Below are 14,288 nucleotides of genomic sequence, written 5' to 3'. Positions count from 1 at the left end.
TAGCTATGACGAGCCAGCTCCTCTGTGTGGGTAGGGGCTGCATCCCTGAGTCAGCCAGGATTCCTCACTGCCAGCAACAGAACTCCTCAACATACCCCACCCAAGTCATTCACATCCCTGAGTCAGCCCCCAACCCTCACACAGAGCTGCAGTCTCTGCTCCCATGGCCAAGTATTGCTCAATTATCCTGGCCACTCAGCCCATCGCAGGTGTATGGAAAGGGTAGACGATTGTGCTTGGGGGAGGAAGGGAGAGAGACAGAGAGAGGAACAGATAGGAGAGGGAGAGAGGGGGAGGAGAGGGGGAGGAGGGGGGAAGGAGAGGGGGAAGGAGAGGGGGAAGGAGAGGGGAAAGGAGAGGGGAAAGGAGAGGGGAAAGGAGAGGGGAAAGGAGAGGGGAAAGGAGGGGGGAGGAGAGGGGGGAGGAGAGGGGGGAGGAGAGGGGGGAGGAGAGGGGGGAGGAGAGGGGGAGGAGAGGGGGAGGAGAGGGGGAGGAGAGGGGGGAGGAGAGGGGGCAGAGAGGGGAAGGCGAGGGGGAAGGAGGGGGGAAGGAGAGGGGAGGAGAGAGGGGGAGAGAGGAGGAGAAGGAGAGAGCGGGAGGAGAGAGAGGGAAGGAGGGGGGGAGGAGAGGGGGAGGGGGAGGAGAGGGGGAGGAGAGGGGGAGGAGAGGGGGAGGAGAGGGGGAGGAGAGGGGGAGGAGAGGGGGAGGAGAGGGGGGAGAGGGGGGAGAGGGGGGAGAGGGAGGAGAGGGAGGAGAGGGGGAGGAGAGGGGGAGGAGAGGGGGAGGAGAGGGGGAGGAGAGAGGGGGAGGTGAAGGCGAGGGGGAAGGAGAGAGGAAGGCGAGGGGGAAGGAGGGGGGAGGAGAGAGGGGGAGAGAGGAGGAGAGAGGAGAAGGAGAGAGCGGGAGGAGAGAGGGGGAAGGAGAGGAGGGATGCGGAGACGGGGTGGTCAGAGGAAGAGGTTGAAATGTAAGAGGGGGAATGGAGAAATTGCAAGGAGGGGGCAGCCTGGTCTTCAGATAGGTGGAGGGATAGCCGTCGGGTGCAGCAGGTACTGAGCGAAGCAGAGGCTACGTCAGAGACGGAACCGGCCTGAGGAGAGGGAGAAGAGAAGGCGACTGAGACCATGCTCTTTGTGCATTGCATTTCTTTCATAAGTGAGGGGCTTGGGGCGGTTTCTGGTTCCCTGTCAGCACGGGTTAGGTCCACTCCACTAGACATTCACACTGGGAACACCCTCCTTGCTCCGCAACACACTGATGTGAAACGACAGCCCTGTGTCCAAGGTGCCTGGTGAAATGCAGTTAATTACCAACCCTTCCCCCAGCTCCCCCCCATCCACACAGCCGGGAGGGGAGGGGTCTGCAGCAAGAAGAGAGTGGAAGATGTGACTGAGGGAGAGAGGGGAGAGAGGAGGGGGCAGAGGGGAAGAGAGGGAGGAGAGAAGAGAGAGAGAGTGGGGAGGGGGGAGGGGACAGAGGGAGGAGAGAGAGAAAGGGGATAGGTAGGAGTTAGAGAGAGAGAGAGAGAGAGAGAGAGAGAGAGAAGAAGAACCAGGCACCTGGGTGAAGAACTGGGGGGAAGGGGGAAGTCTTGGAAAATAGGGCACCCGTCAGAGGGAAGTCCTGCTCCTTGACGGACTGATGGGCTTTCTGTACATCAGTGAGACCTGACGTCGTCTGTGGCGACTGCTCCATCTGCCACAAACAGTGGAATTTCCCCATGGTTACCAACTTTAATTCCTCTTCACATTGCCATTATGACAGGGGTGCCACGGTTAGCCCAATGCTATTGCATTTCGGGGCAACAGAGTTCAGAATTCAATCTTGTCACTCCTCCCCGTAGAAGACGCGGGTTTTCCTGAGTGCTCCAGTTCCCTCCTACAAAGATGTAGGTTAATTGGTATTGTAAACTGTCTCGTAATTGGGTTTGGGTTAAATCAGGGTTGTTGAGGGTTGCTGGGGTGGCACTGTTCAAAGACACGAAAGGGGGCTCTAAATAATTAATTAATTAAATTAGCGTCGGTCCACGGACTCCTCTACTGCCATGTTAAACCACGTGGGCTGGAAGAGCAATTCCTCATATTCCGTCTGGGCAGCCTCCAACCTGCTGGCATGAACATCAATTTCTTTAACTTCCGGTCTTTTCTCCTATCTTCCACTCAGACTCCCTTCTTTCTCCTTGTCTTCTCCCCACCTGCCCATTCCCCTCCACCTTCCCTTTCTCCCATGATCCACTCTCCTCTCCTATCACATTCCTCCTTCTTCAACCCTTAACCTTTCCCACACATCACCAACGAGCTTTGCACCACCCCCCTCCCCACACCCCCACTTTCCCTCTCACCTGGTCTCACCTATCATCTGCCAGCTTGCACGCCTACCACCCCCCTCCCCACACCCCCACTTTCCCTCTCACCTGGTCTCACCTATCATCTGCCAGCTCGCACGCCTACCACCCCCCTCCCCACACCCCCACTTACCCTCTCACCTGGTCTCACCTATCATCTGCCAGCTCGCAAGCCTACCACACCCCTCCCCTCACATTCTGGCCCCCTTCCTTTCCAGTCCTGATGAAGGATCCAGGACCAAAACAACAGAAGTTTATTTTCCCCTCCATAGATACTGCCTGGCCTGCTGAGTTCCTCCAGCATTGTGTAACTCTGGATTTCCAGCATCTCGTGTTTACATCCTGCACTCTTTTATTGTGTTTCCCCTTGTTCTACCTCAATGCGTTACTGTTTTCGAATGATCTGTCCAGATGCAATGTGAACACTAACTTCTTCTCCATGTCACAGGTAAAGCTCCCCCCCACCACCCATCCACATGAAATGCTGTTGTAGGAAAGCAGCATCCAAAATGGAGATGCTCACCACCCAGGCAATGCTCACTTCTCACTGCTGCATTCAGGCGGGAATTGCAGGAGCCTCTGGGCTCACACCACCAAGTTCAGCCACACCACATCACCATCGTATCTCACCGTCACACAAACCCAGTCTGTACCTGTCACTCAGACACACCACAGCACCGTCGTCTCTCACCGTCACACAAACCCAGTCTGTACCTGTCACTCAGACACACCACAGCACCATCGTATCTCACCGTCACACAAACCCAGTCTGTACCTGTCACTCAGACACACCACAGCACCATCGTATCTCACCGTCACACAAACCCAGTCTGTACCTGTCACTCAGACACACCACAGCACCATCGTATCTCACCGTCACACAAACCCAGTATGTACCTGTCACTCAGACACACCACATCACCGTCGTATCTCACCGTCACACAAACCCAGTCTGTACCTGTCACTCAGACACACCACATCACCGTCGTATCTCACCGTCACACAAACCCAGTCTGTACCTGTCACTCAGCACATCACCGTCGTATCTCACCGTCACACAAACCCAGTCTGTACTGTCACTGCAGACACACCACATCACCATCGTATCTCACCGTCACACAAACCCAGTCTGTACCTGTCCACTCAGACACACCACATCACCATCGTATCTCACCCGTCCACACAAACCCGTCTGTACCTGTCACGTCAGACACACCACAGAACCATCGTATCTCACCGTCACACAAACCGTCTGTACCTGTCACTCAGACACACCACATCACCATCGTATCTCACCGTCACACAAACCAGGTCTGTACCTGTCACTCAGACACACCACAGCACCATCGTATCTCACCGTCACACAAACCGTCTGTACCTGTCACTCAGACACACCACAGCACCATCGTATCTCACCGTCACACAAACCCAGTCTGTACCTGTCACTCAGACACACCACAGCACCATCGTATCTCACCGTCACACAAACCCAGTCTGTACCTGTCACTCAGACACACCACAGAACCATCGTATCTCACCGTCACACAAACCCAGTCTGTACCTGTCACTCAGACACACCACATCACCATCGTATCTCACCGTCACACAAACCCAGTCTGTACCTGTCACTCAGACACACCACAGCACCATCGTATCTCACCGTCACACAAACCGTCTGTACCTGTCACTCAGACACACCACAGCACCATCGTATCTCACCGTCACACAAACCCAGTCTGTACCTGTCACTCAGACACACCACAGCACCATCGTATCTCACCGTCACACAAACCCAGTCTGTACCTGTCACACAGACACACCACAGCACCATCGTATCTCACCGTCACACAAACCCAGTCTGTACCTGTCACTCAGACACACCACAGCACCATCGTATCTCACCGTCACACAAACCCAGTCTGTACCTGTCACTCAGACACACCACAGCACCATCGTATCTCACCGTCACACAAACCCAGTCTGTACCTGTCACTCAGACACACCACAGCACCATTGTATCTCACCGTCACACAAACCCAGTCTGTACCTGTCACTCAGACACACCACAGCACCATCGTATCTCACCGTCACACAAACCCAGTCTGTACCTGTCACTCAGACAAACCACAGCTCCATCGTATCTCACCGTCACACAAACCCAGTCTGTACCTGTCACACAGACACACCACAGCACCATCGTATCTCACCGTCACACAAACCCAGTCTGTTCCTGTCACTCAGACACACCACAGCACCATCGTATCTCACCGTCACACAAACCGTCTGTACCTGTCACTCAGACACACCACAGAACCATTGTATCTCACCGTCACACAAACCGTCTGTACCTGTCACTCAGACACACCACATCACCATCGTATCTCTCCGTCACACAAATCCAGTCTGTACCTGTCACTCAGACACACCACAGCACCATCGTATCTCACCGTCACACAAACCGTCTGTACCTGTCACTCAGACACACCACAGCACCATCGTATCTCACCGTCACACAAACCCAGTCTGTACCTGTCACTCAGACACACCACAGAACCATCGTATCTCACCGTCACACAAACCCAGTCTGTACCTGTCACTCAGACACACCACATCACCATCGTATCTCACCGTCACACAAACCCAGTCTGTACCTGTCACTCAGACCACACCACAGCACCATCGTATCTCACCGTCACACAAACCGTCTGTACCTGTCACTCAGACACACCACAGCACCATCGTATCTCACCGTCACACAAACCCAGTCTGTACCTGTCACTCAGACACACCACAGCACCATCGTATCTCACCGTCACACAAACCCAGTCTGTACCTGTCACACAGACACACCACAGCACCATCGTATCTCACCGTCACACAAACCCAGTCTGTACCTGTCACTCAGACACACCACAGCACCATCGTATCTCACCGTCACACAAACCGTCTGTACCTGTCACTCAGACACACCACAGCACCATCGTATCTCACCGTCACACAAACCCAGTCTGTACCTGTCACTCAGACACACCACAGCACCATCGTATCTCACCGTCACACAAACCCAGTCTGTACCTGTCACTCAGACACACCACAGAACCATCGTATCTCACCGTCACACAAACCCAGTCTGTACCTGTCACTCAGACACACCACATCACCATCGTATCTCACCGTCACACAAACCCAGTCTGTACCTGTCACTCAGACACACCACAGCACCATCGTATCTCACCGTCACACAAACCGTCTGTACCTGTCACTCAGACACACCACAGCACCATCGTATCTCACCGTCACACAAACCCAGTCTGTACCTGTCACTCAGACACACCACAGCACCATCGTATCTCACCGTCACACAAACCCAGTCTGTACCTGTCACACAGACACACCACAGCACCATCGTATCTCACCGTCACACAAACCCAGTCTGTACCTGTCACTCAGACACACCACAGCACCATCGTATCTCACCGTCACACAAACCCAGTCTGTACCTGTCACTCAGACACACCACAGCACCATCGTATCTCACCGTCACACAAACCCAGTCTGTACCTGTCACTCAGACACACCACAGCACCATCGTATCTCACCGTCACACAAACCCAGTCTGTACCTGTCACTCAGACACACCACAGCACCATCGTATCTCACCGTCACACAAACCCAGTCTGTACCTGTCACTCAGACAAACCACAGCTCCATCGTATCTCACCGTCACACAAACCCAGTCTGTACCTGTCACACAGACACACCACAGCACCATCGTATCTCACCGTCACACAAACCCAGTCTGTTCCTGTCACTCAGACACACCACAGCACCATCGTATCTCACCGTCACACAAACCGTCTGTACCTGTCACTCAGACACACCACAGAACCATTGTATCTCACCGTCACACAAACCGTCTGTACCTGTCACTCAGACACACCACATCACCATCGTATCTCTCCGTCACACAAATCCAGTCTGTACCTGTCACTCAGACACACCACAGCACCATCGTATCTCACCGTCACACAAACCGTCTGTACCTGTCACTCAGACACACCACAGCACCATCGTATCTCACCGTCACACAAACCCAGTCTGTACCTGTCACTCAGACACACCACAGAACCATCGTATCTCACCGTCACACAAACCCAGTCTGTACCTGTCACTCAGACACACCACATCACCATCGTATCTCACCGTCACACAAACCCAGTCTGTACCTGTCACTCAGACACACCACAGCACCATCGTATCTCACCGTCACACAAACCGTCTGTACCTGTCACTCAGACACACCACAGCACCATCGTATCTCACCGTCACACAAACCCAGTCTGTACCTGTCACTCAGACACACCACAGCACCATCGTATCTCACCGTCACACAAACCCAGTCTGTACCTGTCACTCAGACACACCACAGCACCATTGTATCTCACCGTCACACAAACCCAGTCTGTACCTGTCACTCAGACACACCACAGCACCATCGTATCTCACCGTCACACAAACCCAGTCTGTACCTGTCACTCAGACAAACCACAGCTCCATCGTATCTCACCGTCACACAAACCCAGTCTGTACCTGTCACACAGACACACCACAGCACCATCGTATCTCACCGTCACACAAACCCAGTCTGTTCCTGTCACTCAGACACACCACAGCACCATCGTATCTCACCGTCACACAAACCGTCTGTACCTGTCACTCAGACACACCACAGAACCATTGTATCTCACCGTCACACAAACCGTCTGTACCTGTCACTCAGACACACCACATCACCATCGTATCTCTCCGTCACACAAATCCAGTCTGTACCTGTCACTCAGACACACCACAGCACCATCGTATCTCACCGTCACACAAACCGTCTGTACCTGTCACTCAGACACACCACAGCACCATCGTATCTCACCGTCACACAAACCCAGTCTGTACCTGTCACTCAGACACACCACAGAACCATCGTATCTCACCGTCACACAAACCCAGTCTGTACCTGTCACTCAGACACACCACATCACCATCGTATCTCACCGTCACACAAACCCAGTCTGTACCTGTCACTCAGACACACCACAGCACCATCGTATCTCACCGTCACACAAACCGTCTGTACCTGTCACTCAGACACACCACAGCACCATCGTATCTCACCGTCACACAAACCCAGTCTGTACCTGTCACTCAGACACACCACAGCACCATCGTATCTCACCGTCACACAAACCCAGTCTGTACCTGTCACACAGACACACCACAGCACCATCGTATCTCACCGTCACACAAACCCAGTCTGTACCTGTCACTCAGACACACCACAGCACCATCGTATCTCACCGTCACACAAACCCAGTCTGTACCTGTCACTCAGACACACCACAGCACCATCGTATCTCACCGTCACACAAACCCAGTCTGTACCTGTCACTCAGACACACCACAGCACCATCGTATCTCACCGTCACACAAACCCAGTCTGTACCTGTCACTCAGACACACCACAGCACCATCGTATCTCACCGTCACACAAACCCAGTCTGTACCTGTCACTCAGACAAACCACAGCTCCATCGTATCTCACCGTCACACAAACCCAGTCTGTACCTGTCACACAGACACACCACAGCACCATCGTATCTCACCGTCACACAAACCCAGTCTGTACCTGTCACTCAGACACACCACAGCACCATCGTATCTCACCGTCACACAAACCCAGTCTGTACCTGTCACTCAGACACACCACAGCACCATCGTATCTCACCGTCACACAAACCGTCTGTACCTGTCACTCAGACACACCACAGCACCATCGTATCTCACCGTCACACAAACCCAGTCTGTACCTGTCACTCAGACACACCACATCACCATCGTATCTCACCGTCACACAAACCCAGTCTGTACCTGTCACTCAGACACACCACAGCACCATCGTATCTCACCGTCACACAAACCCAGTCTGTACCTGTCACTCAGACACACCACAGCACCGTCGTATCTCACCGTCACACAAACCGTCTGTACCTGTCACTCAGACACACCACATCACCATCGTATCTCACCGTCACACAAACCCAGTCTGTACCTGTCACTCAGACACACCACATCACCATCGTATCTCACCGTCACACAAACCCAGTCTGTACCTGTCACTCAGACACACCACAGCACCATCGTATCTCACCGTCACACAAACCCAGTCTGTACCTGTCACTCAGACACACCACAGCACCATCGTATCTCACCGTCACACAAACCCAGTCTGTACCTGTCACTCAGACACACCACAGCTCCATCGTATCTCACCGTCACACAAACCCAGTCTGTACCTGTCACTCAGACACACCACATCACCATCGTATCTCACCGTCACACAAACCCAGTCTGTACCTGTCACTCAGACACACCACAGCACCATCGTATCTCACCGTCACACAAACCCAGTCTGTACCTGTCACTCAGACACACCACAGCACCATCGTATCTCACCGTCACACAAACCCAGTCTGTACCTGTCACTCAGACACACCACAGCACCATCGTATCTCACCGTCACACAAACCCAGTCTGTACCTGTCACTCAGACACACCACAGCACCATCGTATCTCACCGTCACACAAACCCAGTCTGTACCTGTCACTCAGACACACCACAGCTCCATCGTATCTCACCGTCACACAAACCCAGTCTGTACCTGTCACTCAGACACACCACAGCACCATCGTATCTCACCGTCACACAAATCCAGTCTGTACCTGTCACTCAGACACACCACAGCACCATCGTATCTCACCGTCACACAAACCCAGTCTGTACCTGTCACTCAGACACACCACATCACCGTCGTATCTCACCGTCACACAAACCCAGTCTGTACCTGTCACTCAGACACACCACAGCACCATCGTATCTCACCGTCACGCAAACCGTCTGTACCTGTCACTCAGACACACCACATCACCATCGTATCTCACCGTCACACAAACCCAGTCTGTACCTGTCACTCAGACACACCACAGCACCGTCGTATCTCACCGTCACACAAATCCAGTCTGTACCTGTCACTCAGACACACCACAGCACCGTCGTATCTCACCGTCACACAAACCCAGTCTGTACCTGTCACTCAGACACACCACAGCACCGTCGTATCTCACCGTCACACAAACCCAGTCTGTACCTGTCACACAGACACACCACAGCACCGTCGTATCTCACCGTCACACAAACCCAGTCTGTACCTGTCACTCAGACACACCACAGCACCATCGTATCTCACCGTCACACAAACCCAGTCTGTACCTGTCACACAGACACACCACAGCACCGTCGTATCTCACCGTCACACAAACCCAGTCTGTACCTGTCACTCAGACACACCACAGCACCATCGTATCTCACCGTCACACAAACCCAGTCTGTACCTGTCACTCAGACACACCACAGCACCATCGTATCTCACCGTCACACAAACCCAGTCTGTACCTGTCACTCAGACACACCACAGCACCATCGTATCTCACCGTCACACAAACCCAGTCTGTACCTGTCACTCAGACACACCACAGCACCATCGTATCTCACCGTCACACAAACCGTCTGTACTGTCACTCAGACACACCACAGCACCATCGTATCTCACCGTCACACAAACCCAGTCTGTACCTGTCACTCAGACACACCACAGCTCCATCGTATCTCACCGTCACACAAACCCAGTCTGTACCTGTCACACAGACACACCACAGCACCGTCGTATCTCACCGTCACACAAACCCAGTCTGTACCTGTCACTCAGACACACCACAGCACCATCGTATCTCACCGTCACACAAACCCAGTCTGTACCTGTCACTCAGACACACCACAGCACCGTCGTATCTCACCGTCACACAAACCCAGTCTGTACCTGTCACTCAGACACACCACATCACCATCGTATCTCACCGTCACACAAACCCAGTCTGTACCTGTCACTCAGACACACCACAGCACCGTCGTATCTCACCGTCACACAAACCCAGTCTGTACCTGTCACTCAGACACACCACAGCACCGTCGTATCTCACCGTCACACAAACCCAGTCTGTACCTGTCACTCAGACACACCACAGCACCATCGTATCTCACCGTCACACAAACCCAGTCTGTACCTGTCACTCAGACACACCACATCACCATCGTATCTCACCGTCACACAAACCCAGTCTGTACCTGTCACTCAGACACACCACAGCACCATCGTATCTCACCGTCACACAAACCCAGTCTGTACCTGTCACTCAGACACACCACAGCACCATCGTATCTCACCGTCACACAAACCGTCTGTACCTGTCACTCAGACACACCACAGCACCATCGTATCTCACCGTCACACAAACCCAGTCTGTACCTGTCACTCAGACACACCACAGCACCGTCGTATCTCACCGTCACACAAACCGTCTGTACCTGTCACTCAGACACACCACATCACCATCGTATCTCACCGTCACACAAACCCAGTCTGTACCTGTCACTCAGACACACCACATCACCATCGTATCTCACCGTCACACAAACCCAGTCTGTACCTGTCACTCAGACACACCACAGCACCATCGTATCTCACCGTCACACAAACCCAGTCTGTACCTGTCACTCAGACACACCACAGCACCATCGTATCTCACCGTCACACAAACCCAGTCTGTACCTGTCACTCAGACACACCACAGCTCCATCGTATCTCACCGTCACACAAACCCAGTCTGTACCTGTCACTCAGACACACCACATCACCATCGTATCTCACCGTCACACAAACCCAGTCTGTACCTGTCACTCAGACACACCACAGCACCATCGTATCTCACCGTCACACAAACCCAGTCTGTACCTGTCACTCAGACACACCACAGCACCATCGTATCTCACCGTCACACAAACCCAGTCTGTACCTGTCACTCAGACACACCACAGCACCATCGTATCTCACCGTCACACAAACCCAGTCTGTACCTGTCACTCAGACACACCACAGCACCATCGTATCTCACCGTCACACAAACCCAGTCTGTACCTGTCACTCAGACACACCACAGCTCCATCGTATCTCACCGTCACACAAACCCAGTCTGTACCTGTCACTCAGACACACCACAGCACCATCGTATCTCACCGTCACACAAATCCAGTCTGTACCTGTCACTCAGACACACCACAGCACCATCGTATCTCACCGTCACACAAACCCAGTCTGTACCTGTCACTCAGACACACCACATCACCGTCGTATCTCACCGTCACACAAACCCAGTCTGTACCTGTCACTCAGACACACCACAGCACCATCGTATCTCACCGTCACGCAAACCGTCTGTACCTGTCACTCAGACACACCACATCACCATCGTATCTCACCGTCACACAAACCCAGTCTGTACCTGTCACTCAGACACACCACAGCACCGTCGTATCTCACCGTCACACAAATCCAGTCTGTACCTGTCACTCAGACACACCACAGCACCGTCGTATCTCACCGTCACACAAACCCAGTCTGTACCTGTCACTCAGACACACCACAGCACCGTCGTATCTCACCGTCACACAAACCCAGTCTGTACCTGTCACACAGACACACCACAGCACCGTCGTATCTCACCGTCACACAAACCCAGTCTGTACCTGTCACTCAGACACACCACAGCACCATCGTATCTCACCGTCACACAAACCCAGTCTGTACCTGTCACTCAGACACACCACAGCACCATCGTATCTCACCGTCACACAAACCCAGTCTGTACCTGTCACTCAGACACACCACAGCACCATCGTATCTCACCGTCACACAAACCCAGTCTGTACCTGTCACTCAGACACACCACAGCACCATTGTATCTCACCGTCACACAAACCCAGTCTGTACCTGTCACTCAGACACACCACAGCACCATCGTATCTCACCGTCACACAAACCCAGTCTGTACCTGTCACTCAGACACACCACAGCACCATTGTATCTCACCGTCACACAAATCCAGTCTGTACCTGTCACTCAGACACACCACAGCACCATCGTATCTCACCGTCACACAAACCGTCTGTACCTGTCACTCAGACACACCACAGCACCATCGTATCTCACCGTCACACAAACCCAGTCTGTACCTGTCACTCAGACACACCACAGCACCATCGTATCTCACCGTCACACAAACCCAGTCTGTACCTGTCACTCAGACACACCACTGCACCATCGTATCTCACCGTCACACAAACCCAGTCTGTACCTGTCACTCAGACACACCACAGCACCATCGTATCTCACCGTCACACAAACCCAGTCAACAACAGTCAGCCACAGCCAAGGCTGGGCAAGTACAACGTGAGGTAAGGTAGGGACGACGGTATGTGGGGCAGGACAATGGGAGGGAGGGGCAAATGACCAGGGGTCCAATAGAATCTGTGTGGAAGCTGTGGATCAAGAGTCAGGGGCAGCTTGATGGGCTGAAGGGCCTATTTCTGTGCTCTGTCTCTCTTTAGGGTAAAGCCAGCACCAACGGGTGACAGGTCACTCATCTCTCCGCTCTCACTGAGGACAGGTCCCCCTTGTGCCCACCCACACTCAGCCGCTCGCTGCCCCACCGACCGCTCCATCCAAATACACACACCTACCTCCTTCACACGGCCCCCAACCACATTCTCTCCACACCCACATAATCCCCCCAATCCCACTCCCCACCCACTACCTCCAACCAACTCCGCACCAGCACACTGCTTCACATCAATCCCCACCCAGACCACCCCAACTCACACCAAACCCACCCATTCATCAGCCAATTCCCCCACCCTCTTCCACACTTCTCCACTCTGCCCTCGATGCCCCCCACTCACTGATGATGTAGTAATCGTGCTGTGGTTTGAACTCGAGCCCCCACAGGTTGGGGCTGAACTCCTGGAACTTGATGGTGAAGCGGGTGTCCGTCTCGGGCTTGTCACAGGTTAGCAGGATGGTGGGGCTCATCACGGTGTTGCAGCTCTCCGCCTGTTCCTGGGTCACCAGGTACAGCCGGTAGTACTCGTACTCGGGCGTGGAGTGGGCCTCGGGGGGGTGGGAGCGCGGGCAGATCAGGTCCATGCGGTCACCGATCTGGGGGTACAGCACGTAGCCCTGAGCATCACGAAATCTGCAGAGGACAGAGAGCAGAGATGGTTAACGGCCAGAGACAGGCAATCCCCGGAGTCTCATTCTCATTCTCCTACACTCCAGGGAATAAAGTCCTAACCTATTCAACCTTTCTCTGTAACTCAGGTCCTGAAAACCGAGCAACATCCTTGTACATTGTCTCTGCATTCTTTCAATCTTACTGATGTATTTCCTGCAAGTCAGTGACCAGAACTGGACACAACAAAGTCTTATACGACTTCAACATAACATCCCAACTCCTGCACTCAATACTCTGATTTATGAAGGCCAACGTCCCAAAAGCTCTCTTTGTAACTGTGACACCATTTTCCAGCAATTCTGGATCTGTATTCCCAGATATCCCTGTTCCACAGCATTCCGCACTCAACGTTCACCACGTAAACCCAACCCTGATTTGTCCTCCCAAAATGCAACTCCTCACACTTGTCTGAAGGGCTACTCTTTTACCCCACCCTTTCCACCCCCATTAATATTTGGTGACCCCCAGGGGGGAGCTGGTCAGGGGATGATGTTGTCCAAGTAAACTTGCTCCTAGTGATGGCCAGAATGGCTGTCCAGGGGCCCTGGAGGCAGGCAGCAGAGGGCTCGGCCCCAGGCTGACCGTCTAGAAATGTTCCATGTATCACTGGAGAAGGAACATGCGGTGACAACGGTGCAGCAGCCCAACAACTCCCCCAAGAAAGCACAGGCCCACTTAAAAAGGAACACCCCAGCTCCCCCGGCCAGGG

The 14,288-nt window shown here is 53.4% G+C and overlaps 1 protein-coding gene across 1 annotated transcript in view; it reads right to left on the bottom strand.

The window, feature by feature from the left end:
• LOC132397519 (ephrin-B2-like) overlaps positions 1 to 14,288 on the bottom strand; it is a 226,602-nt gene that overhangs the window by 49,590 nt on the left and 162,724 nt on the right. The window contains exon 3 of the mRNA XM_059976350.1: positions 13,248 to 13,540. Coding sequence (XP_059832333.1) covers positions 13,248 to 13,540 — 293 coding nt within the window. The remainder of the gene's footprint in view (positions 1 to 13,247; positions 13,541 to 14,288) is intronic.

The sequence above is a fragment of the Hypanus sabinus genome, chromosome 7 (assembly GCF_030144855.1).
Source record: "Hypanus sabinus isolate sHypSab1 chromosome 7, sHypSab1.hap1, whole genome shotgun sequence".
Classification (NCBI taxonomy): Eukaryota; Metazoa; Chordata; class Chondrichthyes; order Myliobatiformes; family Dasyatidae; genus Hypanus; species Hypanus sabinus.
Note: the sequence above shows the minus strand (reverse complement) of the source record. Positions and strands in the feature narration are given on the sequence as shown.